Source organism: Prunus dulcis, chromosome 5 (assembly GCF_902201215.1).
Source record: "Prunus dulcis chromosome 5, ALMONDv2, whole genome shotgun sequence".
Lineage (NCBI taxonomy): Eukaryota > Viridiplantae > Streptophyta > Magnoliopsida > Rosales > Rosaceae > Prunus > Prunus dulcis.
Genome location: NC_047654.1, coordinates 13161875 through 13184241, shown reverse-complemented (window position 1 = coordinate 13184241; position 22367 = coordinate 13161875). Strand labels below are relative to the sequence as shown.

The following is a 22367-nucleotide window of genomic DNA, read 5'->3' as shown; positions in this document are numbered from 1 at the left end:
TGTCCTTAAATGTTCAATATATACACTTCTTGTTAATAAGAATAAGAGGGCATATTTGACATTTTCTATGTTCAAGTTGACAAAGGAGAAATTTCTTGATGGACAACGAGTACATTGATACAAGAAGAAAGAAACAGTTTTTAAGTTAATCACAATTATTGCAAGGATAAAAGAGAGCAGCCAAGCAAAAACTTGCAAAGTTGGTGCGTTCCTATTGCACTATAGACAAAAGGAGGAAACACATGTGACATGGGATGGGAACAAGATGAGTTGAGAGGATTATGGTTGCTCCTCTCCCTGAAATGGGGGACTCTCATCAAACATGCGAGTCTCTCTCTTTTTTGTTGGAGGTGAATCCATTTCAGTAGACGTGGACCGCAACAATCCGCTCTGCATCAAGTCTAACAAACGTGTCTGCAAATGCGTGTTCATCTCCATCACATGTTTTGCCATTCTTGTTGCCCACATCCGGTGCTCTAGGCTGGTTTCCAACTTCATTTGCATTGCTGCAGGACTGAATTCTTCCTGCCCAAATTTGTATGACAAATAATTAAGATGTCTCTTGATTAATTGGTGCTTAGGCATATAGCACAACATTACTAGCTGAGTCATATACCCTTTTTCTGTGTGTGTGTGTGTGTGTGTGCGCGTGTGTCCTAACGTTACGCGCGTATATGTATGAGAGAGAAAGAGAGAGACCTCTGTGTCACATATTTGTTGTTCAGAATGAGTGGTTTGGTTTCCTTTGAGGAAGTGGCATGATGAAAGAAGAGGCATTTTCTCCTTGGATGAGTTGGGAGGCTGTGGATACTTGTCGAGCGAAGAAACACCAAACGCATTGGAAACTCTCCGATGGTTTGACACAGAAAGCAATGAGGACTGTGGAATCACTGCCAGATTAGTTACAGCCCCTGGTAATAGAAGAGAGCAACAATCTTGATCATATAAAATAAAATTCAGTCTAGTATAATCTGCATTAGAAAGCAATTGCACATAATACGTTTTTGCAATTATAGGCATGCCTCTCAATCAATAATTACAAAAGCCCTTATAGTTTTTTCTACTGTATGCCACTTTTGAGCAACCAATTGGAGCATGGACAAAATGCCTTCAACAAAATAAAAGTTAGATACATACCAAGAGAAATAAAATTTAGCTCACTCAAACCTCTCCAAGAAAAGGGAACAGAATAAGGCTATAGGCTACGATTACCTTTTTTATGGTCGAATCTTCGGATGATTGCCCAATTGGTGATATCCCAGATGCAGATGGTGCAGTCCTCAAATGCAGATACCAGACCTGCTTGACTGAAGGTTAATGCAGTGACAGCTCCCCTGCAGGGATTATGGGTCTTTCATCAGCAGACTAGAGAATGTAAAGAAGGACAAAAATCAATAACTCATATTTGAAGATTTGACAGAAAATGCACTCTGCTTGTGTGAAGAGTCTGAAGAGCATGTGCATGTTTATCTCCAATACAAACCCATAAAGCTCAGCCATGTAATAAAAAAGACATTCTTGAGATCTTATAACTATTTCTGTTGAGAAAAAGGACAGTTTTATCTCCAATGATCTAAAAAATCTTGAAACACCATACATTACTTGTGTCCTTTTATCACAGATTTTTTATCTTCAGCAGCAGCCAAAGAATTTTCGACCAGTCCGATTTCAAGTTTGTTCACAAAAATTCTTCCATCTATACTTCCAGAAAAAAAGAGCTGCTCTGCTGGGTGAAGAACAACTGCAGTTATTGCTAGCGGATAAACTTGAGTTTGCATAAGCTTTCCCAAGACTAAATCCCATACCTAACCACAGAATAATTTTCTTTCAGTAATAAGATATATCAGTCAAAAGATACAACTGTTAGGAGCATGAATAAATATGAGTTTGATAACCTTGCATGAGCCATCAAGTGAGCTTGATATTAAGACTACATTTGAGCTGCCTGATGTAGTTAACAGGCCAGTTATAGAGGATTTATGCTCCATTGAATAATGTAATAACGAGGGAAAGCTTTGAGAATCTTCCATGTCCAGCAAACTTCCATCAAAATGATCAGAAATCTTATTATCTGAAATTTTTTCTAGCGTCTAAAAAGTGACAACGCCAAAATCCAAGTTCAGTTATTACCCGACCATAGACCACACACATATCATCCCATCATCTGAAGCAGAAACGAGAAGAGAGCCGTCATCAGAAAACAGCATACAGTTCAAAGATCTATGATGTCCACGCCAAGTTTTGAGCAATTTTCCATTGGCAACCTACAGATCACCTGAAAGCCATTAAGGTCTTTATTGGAATGTTTCTGAACAGAGGAATTGATGACAGTGATTACAAACCTCCCAAAGGTAAACGTTTCCAGATAGGGCACCACCTGCAAGATATACACCATCCTTTGTGCAAGAAAGTGGCCCAATGGCCTCTAGAGGGTAGCTCCGAATAGGCTGCTGAGGCTGGGAAAATGTTGCATACAACAGACCATATTTGGTGAGCGATGCCATTGGGAGCATCATGAGTATTAATTCACACAAAAAAAATCATGGTACTATTTCCTATCTCATTTTTCAGGATGTAAAATTGAATCAAAAGCATCAGAGTTCTGTGAACATAGAGGTGAGTGAGTCAACATAATACGATTCAAACCTATGCTTCAATGATCATAGACAAATTGCAAAGGCTAACCAAATTTCCTGGTGTAAAGGTGGTATTTTGTTACTGAGATCGTATCAAGCTTGCAATTTTAAACACCAACTATCTGTTTGGACGAAGGAATTGAAAATTGCATAGAATTCTGGCAATTAGGAAAAGTAGACAACAGAAGATTAAATACACATCTGCCATTTGGGGTTTTAGAAATTTGCACATAAATGGTCATAAAGCCAAAATTTACACAAAAATGAGAGATCAATTACAAATTTCAAACCAACATGGGATGGGAATCAAATTCCTAAACCGATTTATTTACAAATGTTCCAACACAAAAATTGATATAAACCCCCAAACAATCTGAGTCTAAGCAGTGAGAATTACCTTGTTCAAGGGCCACATAGAAATGGCCCCTCCTCCAACAGAGCCATGTTTGTGAATCTGAGAAGCTACAAGGAACTGGTTTCTCAGGCACACAAGACCATGAGGAGCAGAAGCACAGGTTGGTATGTGAAGAAGACGATCCCCCGTGTCTATGCCCCATATAGTTATCCCTATTCCCATGCTCTTGTCGCTGCACACAACCACTGCCTCGCCACCATTTTTAGCCATCTCTTTCTCTGTTGCTCTGCTTTTCTCTGTGCTTGAAATTGCGAGGAGTGATATATATTATAAGCTGTAAAGGACTTCTGCTGTGTGAACGTGCATGGATTGAGTGACGCATGGCACGTAAAACCGTGAAAGAGACAAAGGCAGTTGAAGAATTTCGCACCTTTCGATTGTCTTGCTCATTATAGCACCTGGGGAGTGAAGAGGAGGTTTCGTTCTATTCTATGTTATGCAGGCGGTCTACATGCACATACATGATCCGTTGGCCATGGCCAATGAGGAGAAAAACTTTGTTGCAAAAGAGGATGATACTTTTTTGTCATCTAGTTCAATAATGTTATGTTATGTGGAAGTATTATCATGCATGTTATAACGTTGTTGGTCGGAATAGCAAAATAGTGTTATTCTCATTTTATGAAAGTCTTTCTCGCCAATAAAGGTGGAGACACATTTGTAAGCGAGTCTCGAATAAAGACAAATTATTTTGAAATTTCTTGTCGAGGTTTTTTAATTTTTTTTAATAAAAACAAAATAAACTAACACGTAACATGTTTACTACGTCATGAATAACAACCTCTAAAGATAAATTCATTACTATGTTTGAAGAAGAGGGGACCCTTGAGCTATTTTTTCTTTTCGGTTACAACCTTGACATGATTTGAACCTAATAAATTAATCACAAAACTCGTCTTATGAAAAACGTGCATAAATGTTACCTCACCAACTAATTAAGTCATAAACTAACATATATTGATAATTAAAACTTCGTGCTTCCCCAAAAGATAGAGCCTTGACTTGTAGATTAGAGGTCTCAGGTTCTAACCCCCATGACATCATAGTTGTGTATGTATGTGAGAAATCCTCATTCTCTATAATTTAGACTATCGCTTGTACTAATTTAAAAAAAAAGAAAAAAAGATAGAGCCTTGATGTAAAAAAACGATGTAGATAGTGTGGTTATACGATGTAATGTAACAAACATAATTCTATTCAAAGATGTGGATTCTTTATAATTTAACTATACCAAACTCTTATCAGGAGTTAGCAGGGTCTAGCCTAATAAAAAATGGCCTTGAATTACACACCAGTAGTCTTAAGTTTGAATTTAAATGATACCTTGGTAGTGTGTGCATGAGAAAACACCATTCTCCTTCCTAATTTAACAAACATACAAAACCCTTTACAAGGAAAAACTTTCATTATTTATCATTTATCTATGTCAAACCCTTACAAGAATGAAGAATGAGAAATGAGAAATAGAATTTAGATTGACCTCCCTTTCAATCACCTAGGTTGTTGAATTTAGATTGAGTCATTGTTTGGGTATATTGAATTAGAGTTTAAATGAGAAATGAGACTTGAGGTCTTTTCAATATTGGGAAGAAAAAATTATTAAACCAAAAGCTAATTTATATATATTACCATATTAAACCAAAATCGAACTTGAGGTCTCTTCAATATTGAGAACTAATGGTTTGAGCTTTGAATTGTCTCACACTTTGATGTGTGTTTATAATATCTTTGGCCCTGTAGTTTAGATTATCGTTTTCGCCGGTATTCATTCGATCGTAAAATTAATTAATTAGATTATTTTCTTCAAGGCCGCTGGTACGTGAGTAAATAACTAAGAGCATTTCCACCAGTTAGCCCCTTGCCATGGCAAGGGGAGCCCTAGGGCAGCTACTATTCACGTGAATAGTGGCTACCCTAGCCCCCTCTAGCAAAGTGTATTTCCAGCAGTTTAGGCTTGTCATGGCAAATACTATTCATTTTTTGTTTTTTTACAACTTTGTTTACTTAAACAATTAATTTGGATAATATTTTCGGATAAGATTTTTGGGTTCCTACGTGTCAATACTATTCATATCGGATAAGATTTTCGGTTTCAAATTTCAGATAAATTTCAGATAAATTTCAAATTTAGATACATTTCAAAATTCAAATTTCAGATAAATTCAAAATGTCAAATTTCAATACATTTGAATTCAAATTTCAGATAAATTTGAAATTTGAAATTTCATTTGAATTTCAAATTTCAGATAAGATTTTCACCCTCTAAGATTGCGCCGCGTGTCATATCTATCTGTGTACATTTTTCTATAAAACCAGAGGTTCAGCTCATACCTCCCACACCAGTTCTTCTCTACATTTTCATTTCTCAAATTTTAGATTTCATTCTCCATTCTCAATGGCAGACATGCAAGAGGTTTTGGAGAGGCAAGAGCGAGAAACTAGAGAAAGAATGCGTAGACGAGCTGCAAGCAAAAGGGCGCAGAGAGAACTAGATGAGCAACTTGGCATAGCAGTTGCTTTGCTGGAGGAAGAAAACCAGGGTCGCCGTGGTTCACGAGAAGGCCGTCGCCCAAATGTGGACATACATAGACATTCTCGGGGTAAGAATCTTATGGAAGATTATTTTATCCCACAATCTCTGTACTCTGATGTTCATTTTCGAGGGAGATATAGAATGCAACCCCATTTGTTCAATAAAATCATGCATGATATTTTCAATTATGATGAATATTTTGTTCAAAAGAGAAATTGTGCTGGAAATTTGGGACTTCTTCCAGAGCAGAAGTTCACAGCTGTGATACGAATGTTGGCGTATGGGTCATCTGCTGATCAGGTGGATGAGATTGCTCGGATGGGGAAGTCCACTGTTTTGGAGAGCTTGGTGCGATTTTGTGATGCAGTGGAAACTCTGTACACCAGAGACTACCTCCGCAGACCTACGCCCAGGGACCTGCAAAGGCTTCTCCAAAAAGCTGAGTCTCGAGGATTTCCTGGCATGATTGGTAGCATTGACTGCATGCACTGGCAGTGGAAAAATTGTCCAACTGCTTGGCAAGGGGATTACGGAAATAGAAAAGGGCAGAAAAGTATCATCTTGGAAGCAGTTGCTGGTTTTGATACATGGGTTTGGCAAGCCTTCTTCGGAGTTGCCGGATCTCAAAACGATTTGAATGTCTTAGGTCAATCCCCGGTGTTCAATGATGTTTTGAGAGGTGAAGCCCCAAATATCACATATGAAATTAACAATACCATCTACCAGAACGGGTATTATCTAGCTGATGGCATCTACCCGAGGTGGACAACATTTGTGAAAACAATTCCACATCCCCGATCCCATAAGCAAAATTTTTTTGCTCGCTATCAAGAGGGGTACAGAAAAGATGTTAGAGGTGCTTTGGTATCCTTCAAGCCCGGTGGGCTATTATCAGGGGCGCGGCACGTCTATTTGACGAGGAGGTGCTTAGGAGTATAATGATGACTTGTATCATCCTCCATAACATGATTGTGGAAGATGAATATGATTACGATGCTGATGAAGTGTATGAACCAAATCCCATGGACACGGCCCTAACACGAATTTATGAAAAACCAGTGGGGCCAAATGGAGAACCAGTGCAGCATGAACCGTTGGTTAGAGACGGTAGTTTCATGCCCCGTATGATTGATCGCTACACGGAGATGCAATCGTCGTATATTCATGAACACCGTCAAGTTGACTTGATGGAGCATTTATGGGCGGTGAAAGGCAATGAAGGTGAATGAAGTGAAGTGAAGAAGTTTTTTTTTAATTTTTATTATGCTTTGTTTATGTTGTTTATTTTTTATGTTGTTTATTTTTTTTTTTTGTTTATTTTTTATGCTTTGGTTGTGGGTTGTTTATTTTTTATGCTTTGGTGTGTGGTTTTTTTTTTTTAATGCTTTGGTTGTGGTTTGTTTTTTATGTATGGAATGTTTTGAATAAAAAGGATTTTTGTTGAATATTTTCTTTATTCACTAAAAGAAAAGCAATACAACTAATAAAATAAAATACTAATAAAATAAAATACATGAATTAAACAAAACAAAAAATACAATGAAATCAAAGGCAAGTAAACTAAGACATGAAAGGCAAGCAAACTATTTTAATGGTTTTCATCATTTAACCAATCCGTGTTGCTAGGTCCATCGTCACGAAAAAGTCTTCGTCTCATAACATCCCTTCGTTCTAGCTTCCAAAATTGTTTTGTTTCAGGGGACATATGGCTTGTATCCATGGCCATGGTTTCCCGATCTTTTTTTTCAATGTTTTGTTCGCGTACATACTCCCTTTCTTTGCGTACATACTCCCTTTCTTTTGCATATTCTAGTTGAATAGCCATATCGTGCTCTTGTTGTTTCAAGTCCATTTCAATTCTCATGGCTTGGTGCTTTGAAAGTTCCTCCAAAAATTTAGATGCATTCTTGCTAGAATTACTCCCTCTCTTCGCCTTCGCCGCCTTCCTCCCAATAGGCCTTGGCTCCTTTTCAATGGGTGAGCCTTGACTCATCGGGGAATCCATAGGTGAATCCGATGCCCGCGTCTCATGAAGTGGAGTCTCGTTCAAGACTACCGTCGGACCGGTTTGAATAATTTGGAATCTCTTACAAGTCTTCACCACCTCCCAACAATGGGTATGGTTGAAACTTTTTTTTCCCTTGCCCAGTAGCACCAAACCACATTTGTGCTTGCATAATCTATAAAAAAAAAATTAAATGGAAATGCAAGAAACTTTATAAAATATTGGCAATGCAACATGTAAAAAAAAAACTAATGCAAATTCAATAAATTTTAAAAAAATGCAACATGTATAAAAAAAAAAAACTAGAGACATATTAACAAAATATATAAATTGCAAGAAACATTTAAATAAAAATTAATATGACATAGAAATTAATAGAAGGAAAATGACAAATAATTTACCTCACTGCTAAGGTTTTCTCCGCTTCGATGGTTGTCCATCGCTTTTGCTAAGGCATTTCTCCATTTCGCCAACTCTTTATTAAGAACTTTCCACCTACTGGATAATGTCATTTCTGTACGTGTAGAACCAATTGCCCTTTCACAAAATGCTTGATGAATTTTTTTCCACATATGAGAAAATTTAATCTCATTGCCCGTTACGGGACAATGACTAACTTGGACCCAAGCCTCACACAAGCTAACATCTTCCATCATGCTCCATGCCCCTCCATTTTCAGTAGAAGAACCCATAATATGATAGACAAAAATACAACTTGAAAGTGAAAAAAATATTGACTACAAAGTGAATAAATATTGAGGGGAAAGTGAATAATAGTAGAAGGAGAAGAAAATGTAAGAGGATTTGGTGTTAAAAGTGAAGAGTATTTGTTAGTATTTATACAAAAAAAATTCAATAATTTTTGTGTATTTTTTAAAAAAAATTTCAATTTTTTTTCAATTTTTTATTGCAGAAAAATTGGCTGCCATTGGATTGAAGAAAAAAAAAGAATCGGAGAGCCAATACGCTGCCACGTGGAAAGTAGCCGTTGGCGGCTACTGTAGCGCGTCGTTTGAAATTTTTTTTAACGTTGGCGCGTGCAATGCACGCGCCAACGGTAAAAAAAATTCAAACGCTGGAGGGCTGACGCCAACCTGGCGTCAGCCATGACGTCACTGCCCTCCGGCCCAAGCTCGGGCCTAAATCGCCTTCGGGCCTGCCCAGTCTCGTGGCCCCCACCGCTTGCCCGGGCTGCCTCCAACTGCTGGAAACCCATTTTTTTCCCAAAGCCCCCAGCCCGAGTCCAGCTCCTGCTGCTGGACTTGCTCTAACTAAACAGACCTATTTTCGGAAAACCCGCCACCTAATCTTCAGCACAGGATACAGCAATCACGAAGGAGCTCTCTCACTCAGAGTGAAACTGAAACACTGAAAGCTTCACCTCCACACTCGCTTGCCCCGATCCCAAAAAAACCCACCGTTATTTAAGTTCCGAATACCAAAATGGGCGGTAAATTCCCCATTCGTTGAATTCAAAAGTCCATTTAATTAGGGTTTGAAATGGCATTCGAATTTTGATTAACCGTTGTTTGGCAATGCACAGGTAAAGAATCAGCTTTCTCTTGTTCGAGTTTATGGTTAGCTCCCAATCCAAGCAAGAGATGGGGGGAGGTCTTCTTCCTTCTCTACACTCCTTTCTGGCTCACTCTCTGCTTGGGAATTGTCGTGCCCTTGAAGCTCTATGAGGTTCGGTTTCGTTACCGTCTGATTGGTTACTGAGAAAAAAAATGAAGAAAATGAATGAAAAGAGTAGTAGAAAAAGAAGGAAATGTTATTTTGATGAAATTGTTTAATTTCTCTGATTTTTGTATATGTATTGACTAAGTATCTACCATCAAATTTGATCTGCGTCTGTGGCAGAGCTTTACGGAATTGGAGTATTTGCTGATTGGATTGGTTTCAGCAGTCCCTGCTTTCTTGTTACCAATGCTCTTCGTTGGGAAGGTAACTACTTCAACTTTACAAAGTTCAGTTTAGATTTCTTATTAACGAACGGTTGTCAACTAAGCATGTGAGTTCTTGCTAATATTTGGGTTTTGTACTGATGTGACTTTTGACACCCTTGTGCTTTAGATGTAATTCATTATTTCAGATAAACAAGTTCAATCTAGTCCAAATTTTGCTTGAAAATGGTGTTCCCGAATAAAATTGTTGTCAACTTACTGTAATTTCTCATTTATAATGGGGTATTCAAAATAACATTCAAAACTTTAGATTTGAAAAAAAAAAAAAAAAAATGATGGTTAAATTAAAAATTCCACCAGCACTCAAATTGTGTTACTAACTCTTCTTTTTGCTAAGACTCACAACTTATTTTCTGTCATTGTCTACAAAACTTCATTTATCTCTTGAAACTAGTAGTACTTTGAATCTATTTTGTATCTAAAGATAAAAGGAATATATGAGAGAGTAAATATACACCGATAGAACCGTCATATGGTTTAGCAGTTGGAAAGTCCAATAGAATGGAATGTGTTACCCAATATTTGGTTATTTTCTAACCATTTTTTTGTTTCTTTAATTTGTTGTGAGTATGATTGCAGGCAGATAGCAGCTTGCCTTGGAAGGATCGTTATTGGGTCAAGGCAAGTGTTTTCCTGGGGTAAAATTCTTTATATATGTCATGATTAGGACAAGGTCATCAGACAATGGAACTTAAACTTTGGTTTATTAGTTTCTTTGCTTATTAATCATTTGTTTTTTGTCAATGACTACACCTTCATGCTGGACTTATCGTTTATTCTAAATGCTGTGTATTTCTCTGTTTGGTACTTTGTATTGCACTTAATGTGCTTATATGATATCACACATTTTATCAAGTTGCAAACGTGTGATAAAAAGGATTTTTTTTTGGGTTTAAAATGTAGTTTTAGTAGTCCTGTTCTTGTCTTTTGAAGGTTCTTTTCACTTCATTGCCTTACTGCGCCTGTCAATCCATTAGCACTTGTCATCTTTATTTACAACTTTATGCTTAGCCTGAACCATAATTTAATTTTTGTTACAGGCCAGCCTGTGGATAATAATTTTTAGCTATGTTGGGAATTACTTTTGGACCCACTATTTCTTCACAGTTTTGGGAGCTTCGTATACTTTCCCATCATGGAAAATGAACAATGTAAGCTAAAGCTAGAAAACTAGAAACACTCTGTAATAGACTACTTATGTTTTCTTACCACTTTTTTTTATTTCTGTGCAGGTACCACACACTACCTTCCTTCTTACACATGTTTGCTTCCTATTTTATCATGTCACATCAAACATAACGCTTCGCAGACTACGCCATTTTACTGCTGAATTGCCAGAACGAGTTCAATGGGTTACTGAGGCTGCATGGATTTTGGCTCTTTCTTACTTCATAGCATACCTGGAGACTGTAGCTATTTCTAATGTATGTTATAACACATTTGTGATATCTTTCATCTAACAACTCGTAAATTTTGACGAATTTCCAAAGTTAGCCTATCAATATGTTAGGTTCTAGATAAGGTAGAATGCTGAAGTTCATATATACGTTGCTTCATGTCCCTCTAGTCTTAGTCTTGCTTATCCCTTGGAATTCCATTTGACCCCTATACCCTCGTATCAAGAATCCCAGTAAACTTGTGATGAGAATCAAGTCAGCTTTAATAAGAAAATTTATATAGTAGTAAAGTTTCTTGGTCACCGTAACCACAAAAATAATGTCTGGAGTGAGTCTGTGATCAGTATTTGTTTATCTTTTACTGGTTTAAAGAGACAGCTTTGTTTCAGAAATTCTCTGTTGATAGGTAAGACCTCTGCGATATAATAGACTTCATCAATGATTTATACAACCTGTTCCTTTGAAATGCCTCCAGTTTAAGGATTTGTTAATATTTTACAATATAACTAGCCCACGTCAATGTGAATAGATTCTGTTACAATGATGTTTTGTTTTGAAAATGTGCAGTTCCCTTACTATCAGTTTGTCGACCGGTCATCTATGTACACAGTTGGGTCCTTGTTTTATGCCATCTACTTCATTGTTAGCTTTCCCATGTTTCTAAGGTAAGAAGTGGACAGTTTTTTGGTGTAACTTAGTGATCAGAAACATATATGGGATCACTCAGAATTCATATGATATTTCTTTGTTCATGTTAAAATTTTTATTAAAATATCTTTCACTTGCATAATTTTTTTTATCCTTTCCATGATGACCAATTCTAATAATCTCTTTTCTTTCTTTACTCAATGTTATACGAATTTAACTGCTGGTGATTCATCCATGTACTCAGGATTGATGAAAAGCCTGGCAATCCATGGGACTTGCCTAGGGTGGCTATCGATGCTTTGGGTGCTGCAATGCTAGTGACTATAATATTAGATCTGTGGCGCATCTTTCTGGGACCTATTGTTCCAATCCCAGAAACAAAACAATGTCTTCAACCCGGACTACCATGGTTCCCGGGACATGATGATCAACGTTGACACCTACTTGCGCAAACCAGGACCTGGGAGTTAGATCCCGGCCCGAGAAGATACCATGCTCCAGGATTTCTTGTAGTTGTTGATGGCATGGCAATGGTGTTTGTACCATATTGAATGATTGTTGTAATTTCCATCTTCAGGACATAGAAAGAATTTGGTAATGCGTACGGTTTTACATTCCACCTTTCATAGTACATGCGTCGTTGTAGCTTCATAACTAATCTGAATGCTGCTTTCTGAAAGCTGTGTTAACCTAGTAGCGTACACAACTAGAATTCTGCTTCTGCAGTCTAAAAGCCAACAAAAAATGCATGGCGTTTTGCCATTGCTTAAAGAAAAATAAATTGAAGATGAATGTGTAGAATTTTCAAACATGCTGACTCAAAAATTGACACTTTGGATATCCAACCACTGATTTATTTATTTATTTATTTTATGTAAAGAAAAAAAAAGGATATTTAAAACCTCTCTTGCATCAAAATTGTTTTGTTTTTTTCTTTTTCACTCAAATAAAATAATATCAGGAAAATAGAGGCAGTATATATAAGCATATACTAATATTCTATACAAAATAAAAATAGGTGGGAAAATGTTTTAAGCAGGCCCGTTCGCACGTGCGAGTTCCTTTTATCACTTCTGCCGTTGTCTTCTTCCAAAAATGATAAGAAAGATATTTCTGAAGCCTACAAAAATCCTCTAAAAACTCACTTCACTGGCCACTCTGCACTCTCTCTCTTTCTCTCTCTCCTTCTCTCTCCGTTTCCCGCTTCAAACAAAGCTCGGCAAACCCCAAAATCCTATCCGGGGGTTTCGTTTCCACCGTTTCGGCTCTCCGAAACCTCCAACTCGAAACTCATGCAATTAGGGGTTTTGGGGGGTTTATCTGTCCACCATTCTCTATGCTCCTTTAGACCAAGCGTCTCAACTCAAATGGCCGCTTTCGGAGCTCTCTCTCCTTGTCCGTACAGCCTCCTGTGGCGGCCGAAACCTACAAACCGCTGCGTTTCGTGCTCTGTTGGCTCTTCTGCTGTTACAGGTAGTAAAAGTTCAAAGAACATCATATTTTACGCATTTAAAATAAAAAAGTTTTCTTTTTGGTGCTCGGAAAGTTGAAGAAAATGAAAATGGGAAGTATAATGAAATTTATTGGTTTGCTTCACTTAGGTACACGTGGGTCGAATGTTAAAAGATCGGGAAGAATGGAAGGGCCTCGGAAAAGCATGGAAGACTCTGTTCAACGAAAGATGGAACAATTTTATGAAGGCAGAGAGGGCCCACCAATCCGTGTTTTACCAATTGGTGGCCTGGGAGAAATTGGGATGAATTGCATGCTGGTTGGGAATTATGATCGCTATATTCTGATTGATGCTGGTGTCATGTTTCCAGAGTATGTGTTTACTATTGTTTATACTCCTGACAGAATGCATCTTGGTGATAATTAGATGTAATTTTCAAGTATGAGTTTATTTATTAGAAGGTTTCTTCTGTCCACATTTTTACTGTTATAGGTTTAGTTTATTCTAGGAGAATTGACAAATTGTGTAATACCAGCATAAATGTACTCTATGCATTTGGAACTGCTAAAAAGGAATTTCTTACATGAAAAATGGATCCTTAATTGTATTTGCTTCTCTGAATCTATGCTGAAAGTGATCCTTATTTTCCTTCTCTTTTCTTCCGCTTATGCATTGACCCTAGATCATATGTTATATGTATTGCAGCTTTGATGAGCTTGGAGTCCAAAAGATTATACCTGATACCACATTTATCAAAAAATGGAGCCACAAAATTGAAGCAATTGTTATTACACATGGGCATGAAGATCACATTGGTGCGTTGCCTTGGGTAAAGTTTCCTTCTGATACTTTGGAAATGCCATTTTGACTGAATACCACACTTGTTACTTCTATTAAGTTCCTGTCATTGACACCTACCATTAAGATTTTGTAATAGGCTTGAAAGCCTGGTGTTCGCTTACATACTATGGTAAGTGGATTTGGAGTCCTGCGGGGCTTGCGTGAATTTTGGTGGAATGCATATTGGTGCCTTGGGTGATGGTGGAAATGCTGTAATATAATGAGTTGTGCGAAATATCTTTTGACAACCATTAGTTGTCAACGTGCACAGTTGGTCCCTGGCCTATGGCATGCTAAGGTAGTCCTGAATTGTTGCGACCTACGGTTGTAGCTTGCAGACAGAGTGAGAGCAAAGTGGGTGAAATGAGAATGTCAATCACCAAAGCAGCATGCACACATAAAAATATATACCAGCAGTTAATAAATCTACTGCATTTTTCATGTTTGTAGAAAGAAACATCATAAAAGGACTGATTCCATAAATTAATTTTCTTTTACTTCTAGGTGATTTTCTAGGTGAAGATGAACTTAGATTGTAAATGTTGTTTTAGTACAAAAGGGTTGTATAATATGGTAATGTCAAAAAAATATGGTAATTGCATCAAAATCTCTTTTATGTTCTTAAAAGAATGGCACTTGCACCACCTATATTGAGAGACTTACCAACTAGTTTGAAGTGCCTACCTGAAATCCTTGGAACTTAAATTCTCTCCTATTCGTATTTTATTTTAATTAAATGTTCTCCTGGAAGTTTATTATTTTGGGTTTCATGTAATTTAGTTGCTGCATCTTTTTTCTCTGAACAGGTGATCCCAGCTTTAGATCCCCGTACACCAATATTTGCATCATCCTTTACCATGGAGGTACTTGTGTAACTTTAATTTGGCAGCCAAAAATTTCTTTCACGATATGTAAATTTCAACGTACTTGTTTGTTAATGTTGACCTTCCATAGAATGTTCGTACTTTCTTTGCAGCCCTTAACCATGTGGTTTTGAGGGTTTTTGTGTGATGAAGATGCTTGTCCTCTTGAATTCCTGGGTTCTTTACAATTTTGTTGCTACCATAATGTTCAAAAAGTTGATATTGTTCTTTTAACAGCTTATTAAAAAACGCCTGAAAGAACATGGGATTTTTGTTCCATCTAGACTTAAGACATTTAGAACAAAGAGGAGATTTATGGCTGGACCATTTGAGATTGAGCCTGTTCGGGTGACACATTCAATTCCTGACTGTTGTGGATTAGTCCTTCGCTGTTCTGATGGGACAATTCTTCATACTGGGGACTGGAAGGTAAAATTTTCTTACAGGTGTAGTATCTTCTCTTCTTTGATTAAGTTCTCAAGCTTAATAAAGAACTATGTTAAACAGATTGACGAATCACCATTGGATGGTAGAGGTTTTGACCGTGAAGCTTTGGAAGAACTTTCAAAAGAAGGAGTAACCTTGGTATGCCTCTGAGTCATAGTAATCATTTATTTCTTAATTTCTTATATTTTGGGATCCACTTGGACTTGGTAGTGAGATTGGGATTTTCCTTGGGGACAAAATAAGGGTTAATTGTTGGGGCTGCTAAATCAAGAATATGAAGTCATATTGTTACTAACCTTGGGTGAGGCATATTTTATATGTTGTGAGTATAAAATATCTTCTCACCATGTGTACGTACACTGAAGAATTAAAAATGATATTCTAAACTGGGATGGAAGTGATCCACATTTTTGGTCAAAACTGTTTTTCATGGAGGAAAAGATGAAAGTATCATTTAATGCACATTATTTTTCAGATGATGAGTGACTCTACAAACGTACTATCACCTGGAAGGACAACGAGTGAAACTTCTGTGGCAGATGCGTTGTTGAGGCATATTTCAGCTGCTAAAGGGAGGGTTATTACTACTCAGTTTGCTTCAAACATACACCGACTTGGAAGTGTGAAAGCTGCTGCTGATTTTACCGGCAGAAAATTGGTAGGTTCTTCCGACCTTAATCCAACACAATCCAGTGTGTTTTTTTCTTTAAAATACCCTCCACCTTAGTACTATGAAAACAAAATGTGTCTGAGTAAGTGTTATATTGTGATCTATTAGGTATTTGTTGGTATGTCCTTAAGGACATATCTTGATGCAGCTTGGAAGGATGGGAAGGCACCAATTGATCCATCATCCCTGGTAATAATGCATAAAGGTTCTGTTGTAGTGTTGTCTAGTTCTCTTTTACATGGGTAGACGCAGATCCTGTTTTCTTTTTCTTCCCCATCTCCGTGTGTATGCATGTTTGTGCTTATCTTATGAGGTATTGTGTTGCTCCATGTCGCGTGAGGGTACAATTAAGAATTAGTAGCTAGCTTCAGCTTCTATTGGTTGAGGAAAATTGTTTTCAGCCATAAGCTAAACAATGGACTGTGCCTAGACAATTTGACTCCCGTCATTTTTACATTCAACCTTATTTCAACTAAATGAGCTAGTATGTGGAAGTCCTAGTTCTTTCCAGTAAACTCTATTATGCGCAACATCCTCTATTAATTTATTATGTTGTAAGCCATTGACTGGGTGCCTCATGGAATTATGCTGGGATTGGAGTTATGTGTGGTTATCGTTTAAATCTCTACATCAGTAATGGCATTTATTCGTATTTCTTCTCTCTTTAGTGAGAGATCTCATCATAAAGTTATGTTTTTTTATACTTTGAATTAGGTGAAAGTGGAAGATATTGATTCCTATGCTCCAAAGGATTTGCTAATCGTCACAACTGGCTCTCAAGTAAGTTTATAGATGGCCTCCTATGGCCGCCTAGTTTCATAAAGTAAAACCTTTTGCTGGACCTTTTTGCTGGCAAATGATGTATGCTATTGTGTCAGGCAGAACCACGTGCTGCTCTAAATCTTGCATCATTTGGAAGTAGTCACTCCGTCAAACTGACCAAAGAGGATATAATTTTGTATTCAGCTAAGGTAATAAAACTTGATATAATAAGCATCCGTTTCTAATTGTGTTTTCATATAAGTTACATCTATGAGTTTTTAGCATAACCAAATTTGTTTGGACAAATACGAATTTATGCATCCTCATTTTCTTTTGTTAATTGACATATAGTTTCTATAGACTTTTAAGTTCCCTATACTTGTGGTTAACAATTCTATTCATTCATTGAAAAAGAAAGAAAGTCCAAAGTTTAATTTCAACATGGATGCATAGAAAAAATATGAAATTCCCAAAATTGGAAGTTGCACACAGATCAGCTAAATCTTTTGGAAATCTTTCCAACTCTTTCTTCTGGTTTTCAGCATTCTGAGATCTACTTCGATAGATTTTGTGTCTGCTTGCTGTGATTTTTTTGTTTGGTTATTTTGACCTTGTTTACCTTATAGGTAATTCCTGGTAATGAATCTCGGGTTATGAAAATGTTAAACCGCATATCAGAGATTGGGTCCACCATAGTTATGGGTAAGAATGAGGGGCTGCACACATCTGGTCATGGGTATCGTGGAGAACTGGTAAGTCTTTTGCATCACAAGATTTTAATTTCGAAAGGTCTTAATTTCTTATGTGATTAGGTCATATTCTAATCTTCTCAAAACTGATGATAAACTTAATATTAATGTCACTATCGCATCTTCTTATCAAGGAAAAAAAACAGTAGTGTATCATTTGTGCGGACTCTGTGCAGGTTCCCTTGCTTTTGGAAAAATGTAGGCATGGTTGTCTTTCTATGTTTCACCTTGTTTCATATTTTCTATTTTCAAGGACTAAGTTGTAATGCCATAATGGTTATTTTCTAGCTAAAGAAGCAGCAGGTGAACTGCATTTAGCCATGTGTTGGGATCTGGTTATTGTTCAGTATTTAGTTTGCAATGATGTTATGCATGGGGAATACCCTTTTTTTACGTCACTTTTCAATAGATTGACTCTTATAGAAGATGTAATTTGTATGTTATTCATCTGATTTATTTGTAACCTGATATGCCTTTTCATTTGCAATTTTCATTTGGTTTTGTTGTATATATTTTAACTGGGAAAGAATCTAATTTTCTCTTAAAGGAAGAAGTGCTTCAAATTGTGAAGCCACAACATTTTCTGCCCATACATGGAGAGCTCTTGTTTCTCAAAGAGCATGAATTGCTTGGGAGATCAACTGGCATCCGGCACACCACTGTGAGTCAATCTGTTTATCTTGTTATACTGATGAGATATCACTGTTTATGTCTGATAAGTCTGATTCAACTATGTTACATGAAAGAGCAAATGGTTCGTACTCGACATAGCTATTACTTGGAACTTTATAATCTGATGTCTTTATCACAAAGTCATCTAGTATTTTCTTATTTCTTTCTTTGTCTTTAAAATGACCCATATACATTTCCAAATTAGCAACAATTAAATTACATTTGCATTATTAAGGAGGCATTTTTGTTATTAATATCGAATTTCCATACCGCAGCTTATAGTGTTTACAGATTTACAGATTTTTGGAATTGAAATTATATCGTTTCCTTGTATCAAACAACAGTGGATTTTATTTGTCTCCTTGGTGTCAGCCTTGTACAAGTACCATTTAAAAGTACATAGCATTAAGATGATATTTTGTGCAATGTTGAGAAGTTCTAATATTTTTGATACTTGTTACCTAAAACTACGAAAGGAGTAACTTAAAGTAACCTGCTCCATATTAGACTTTATTCATACCATTTTCTAATTGTTCCCCAACTCAAGGAATTTATCCTGTCAAACTTGCCTTGGTGCATGATATGGCCCAATGATATGTAGTATGCATGATAGTGGTTAAAATTTTATTATGTGGTCATAATCCGAAGGGAATTATGGTATTCAGATGATAAGACATGAAATTTTTTATGCATCAGGTTATAAAGAACGGGGAAATGCTTGGGGTTTCTCATTTAAGAAACAGAAGGGTACTTTCTAATGGTTTCACCTTGCTTGGAAAAGAGAATTTGCAGGTTGGAGTTGTTCCTTAAGAAGTTTTCTCTGACTATTATGAGAAGTTAATCAAGCAATTTCTAATAAATCTACTCTTCTATTACAGTTGAAGTTTAGCGATGGCGATAAAGCATTTGGTACATCAAGTGAACTTTGTGTTGATGAGAGACTAAGAGTTGCCTTAGATGGCATAATAGTGGTCAGGTAGATCTCATGGATTCTTCAATGACACATGCGTCCTAATATGAGTTTCTATATGATAGCATCCTGATTTTTTATTTTTTATTTTTTTCCGGTTTTAAGCATGGAAATTTTACGCCCTCAAAATGTAAATGGTCTGACTGAAAATAGCATTAAAGGGAAGATAAAAATTACTACTCGATGCTTATGGCTTGACAAAGGGAAGCTTATTGATGCACTCCATAAAGCTGCCCATGCTGCACTGTCAAGCTGCCCCATAAATTGTCCTCTGCCCCACATGGAAAGAACAGTGTCTGAGGTATTGAGAAAATTGGTAAGAAAGTACAGTGGTAAGAGGCCAGACGTAATTGCCATTGCCATGGAGAACCCTGCAGCAGTTCTTGCTGATGAGGTCAGTGTAAGACTATCTGGAAAATCCCATGTTGGTTCTGAGATGTCCACATTGAGGAAAGTAATTGATCGACATCCATACAAGAGTCAGTCAACTAGGACACAAGCAGATGAAGGCAAGGACAACGCACGTTTGCAGAGCACTTCGCAACAAGATACGGAAGGTCCTTTACTCTCTCTCTCTCTCTCTCTCTCTCTCTCTCTCTCTCTCTCTCTCTCTGCACAGGCACCTCTGTGAATGTCATACACCTTATAGAAATATGTTCTGTACTTTTCCCTTTCCAGCACAGAATGGTCACGGAGTGCTGTTGTTAGGGTGCATAATATTTCGTTACTGTCACCTCAATGTCAGTCTGATATATCTAAAATATATTCTATCCTGGACTTGTGATTTCTAGAATTGACGTCAGGTATGTTTTATTATTTTATCTCATCAGATTCTGTACTTGAAGATGATGGCATTGAAGTCGAAGTACTCCTACCTGAGGAAGATTCTGCTACCTCAAATTCCAAGTCAGAAAAGCTTTCTTCTGATTCAGAGAAGTCAGATGATTTTTGGAATGCAATCGTTAGGTTATCAACTGTTGACAAATCAGTAGAAGATAAAAATGGTTTGGCTGTGCAACAGGAACATCTAAAGAAAGATGGTCCTGACAACAGTGAAATACCAAATCCCTCAAAGCCGGTGAAACGCAATAAATGGAAGCCCGAGGAGGTTGAGAAGCTTATTAAAATGCGCGGGAAACTGCGAAGCAGATTTCAAGTTGTGAAGGGGAGAATGGCCCTCTGGGAAGAGATATCTAGAAACTTGTTGGTTGATGGGATCAATCGAAGCCCAGGACAATGCAAATCTCTGTGGGCATCCCTGGTTCAGAAATATGAGGTTTGTCCACCTCCACCCTAATGCTGGTGTTGCTTCATCCCTTTGTGCTTGTTATGTTGTTTTATCATAGCGCTAAGTGTCTTTGTGAAACAGGAAAGCAAGAGTGGAAAAAGAAGCCAAAAGAGTTGGCCATATTTTGAGGAAATGGATGGAGCTTTGTCTGATTCTGAGGAAATGGCAACAAAATGATTGGTTGAGGAGAAATGGCAACAAAAGCCCCATGAACTTCTGAAAGATCCCAAAAACAATATTTAATCTGATAAAGCTGGAGGAGCAGCCAAATGATAATTCACCAAGACTCAAGGTTTGGATGGTTGCCAGATCAAAGGAATGGGAAAAAAAAAAAGAAGAAGTTAGGTTATTTTTTCTGTGTACCCACATAGCCTAGATGTATATCAGTCAAATCAGATAGATAAGCAAAGGGGTAAGGGTGGAATTTTTGTAGCGGGGGAAATCTTTGGTTCTATTATTTTTATCCTACATCTTGTTTTCCAATATTCTTATTATTGTTTTATGAATAGTGAAAGTAGGAAAGGGTTATAATGCTTCTTTTTGGCTGTCATGAATTCTACTTATTTTTGACGCTATCATCCTGATCAAATACAGGAGCATGACTGTATTGATTACATTAAAATTGTGAAAATAAATTGCGCCACCTTCACAAGTCAACAAAGAAAGCAGGTCACATGAAGGATTGACGCTGGTATTCTTTATAAATAGACAAGGTGGATCAATGTAAACAACAATTGAATTTTCATATAATAACGCATGGAGCAACAGCGTTCTAATAACTTTGTATTTTATAATAAAGTTCTGAAAAATGCTAAAAAAAGAAACCTCCATCCCACATTAAAAAAAAACCCATAATATTGTATAAATTTCACATATTTGTATAATGTGTAATAATGTGTAAATTTCACCCTATGTTTTGTCATTCAGCTTAGACCCATAAAATTCATTTTAAATCACCTACAACTCTTTCTTTTAGTTTTCTATTTAAAATACCTAATTTTTTTTCAAATAATGCCCGATGATTAGGATCCAACTAAGCAAGTTACCTAATATAACTTAAAATCTGATTTATTGTATTTTTCGGATTCCAAAACTACCCCTGTTTATAAGTTAATGTGTTATAGGAGGTGTGACGAATGACACATTTGGAAAGAACTCCAAACAGTTGTAATGGATGTATGAACTAATTTAGAAACTTATTTGAAATTAAATATTAAATTCCACATTAAAGTATCAGTAATCTATTTTTGAATTAATGGTGTTTTTCTTCTATGAATTACGTCTAGTAATCTATTTAAAGTATTAGTAATTTAAATTCAATATTAAATTTAGGAATTAATGTTGTTGTCTTTTATGAATTATAGGACCAATATTCTTTTTTATTATAGTTTTATGAATAAGAGTGTACATTCTAATTATGTTGAAAAATAATTTGATAAACTATTTTTTGTTTTGTTTTTAAAACATTTTTTTTAATGAACCTATTTTTTCTCCAAATATTGTACCTATTTTTTTTTCTTCATTACTTGTTTTATGAAAAATTATTTGATCATCTTTTTATTGTTTTTTTTATAAAAATATTTTTTTTTAAATGAGCCTATTTTTTCTCTCAAAATAATGTATCTAGTAAAACAATTGACCTAGTATAATGAACCTATTTTTTTCTCTAAATAATGTACCTAGTTTTTTTTCTCCAATAATCTATACCTAGGAAAACAATTTACCTAGCATAATGAACTTATTTTTTTCTTCTAAATAATGTATGTATTTTTAATTTATAAAAAATGTGCATAAATTTCAATTATACAACGTACCTATTTTCTATAAATTATTGTGTACCTATTTTTAATTTATGAAAAATGTACGGAAATTTCAATTACAAAGTAATTGACCTATTTTTGTTAATTTTTTTGGGTAAATAATATACCTATATTTTTATACGTATATATTTATATTTATATTTTTCATATGTACATTATTGGATATGTAATTTACATATTTTTTTTATTTGCAATTTTAAGGGGCCATATGTTAGAGGGAATGGCAACCAAAAGA

At 36.3% G+C, this 22367-nt stretch overlaps 3 protein-coding genes across 5 annotated transcripts; 2 read left to right on the top strand and 1 right to left on the bottom strand.

Annotated features, from left to right (window-relative positions):
• Positions 1–76: 76 nt before the first annotated feature.
• On the bottom strand, positions 77–3467 carry LOC117629409 (protein ROOT INITIATION DEFECTIVE 3-like). The gene is made up of 8 exons (XM_034361993.1): positions 3034–3467; positions 2343–2456; positions 2131–2264; positions 1896–2040; positions 1603–1805; positions 1213–1334; positions 700–911; positions 77–525 (listed from the first exon to the last, which is right to left on the bottom strand). Exons 1-8 carry the CDS (start codon positions 3259–3261, stop codon positions 280–282), a joined length of 1404 nt encoding a protein of 467 aa, XP_034217884.1. The 5' UTR covers positions 3262–3467; the 3' UTR covers positions 77–279.
• A 5366-nt stretch (positions 3468–8833) lies between these two features.
• Positions 8834–12224, top strand: LOC117629408 (cycloeucalenol cycloisomerase). Of its 2 annotated transcripts, XM_034361991.1 has the most exons (8): positions 8834–9039; positions 9133–9275; positions 9450–9533; positions 10133–10174; positions 10594–10704; positions 10786–10977; positions 11518–11615; positions 11843–12224. In XM_034361991.1, the coding sequence occupies exons 1-8, from the start codon at positions 9033–9035 to the stop codon at positions 12033–12035; spliced, it is 870 nt and encodes a 289-aa protein (XP_034217882.1). In that variant the 5' UTR covers positions 8834–9032; the 3' UTR covers positions 12036–12224. The 2 variants fall into 2 exon arrangements, with proteins under 2 accessions (XP_034217882.1, XP_034217883.1); XM_034361992.1 differs by lacking the exon at positions 10133–10174.
• A 468-nt stretch (positions 12225–12692) lies between these two features.
• Positions 12693–20849, top strand: LOC117629407 (ribonuclease J). Of its 2 annotated transcripts, XM_034361989.1 has the most exons (17): positions 12693–13071; positions 13200–13422; positions 13757–13880; positions 14698–14754; positions 14992–15183; positions 15262–15339; positions 15677–15859; positions 15980–16060; positions 16586–16651; positions 16750–16842; positions 17260–17385; positions 17930–18043; positions 18751–18846; positions 18933–19030; positions 19130–19581; positions 19855–20300; positions 20394–20849. In XM_034361989.1, exons 1-17 carry the CDS (start codon positions 12891–12893, stop codon positions 20487–20489), a joined length of 2706 nt encoding a protein of 901 aa, XP_034217880.1. In that variant the 5' UTR covers positions 12693–12890; the 3' UTR covers positions 20490–20849. The 2 variants fall into 2 exon arrangements, with proteins under 2 accessions (XP_034217880.1, XP_034217881.1); XM_034361990.1 differs by lacking the exon at positions 12693–13071 and having other exon boundaries at positions 13294–13422; positions 13757–13866.
• Positions 20850–22367: the final 1518 nt, after the last annotated feature.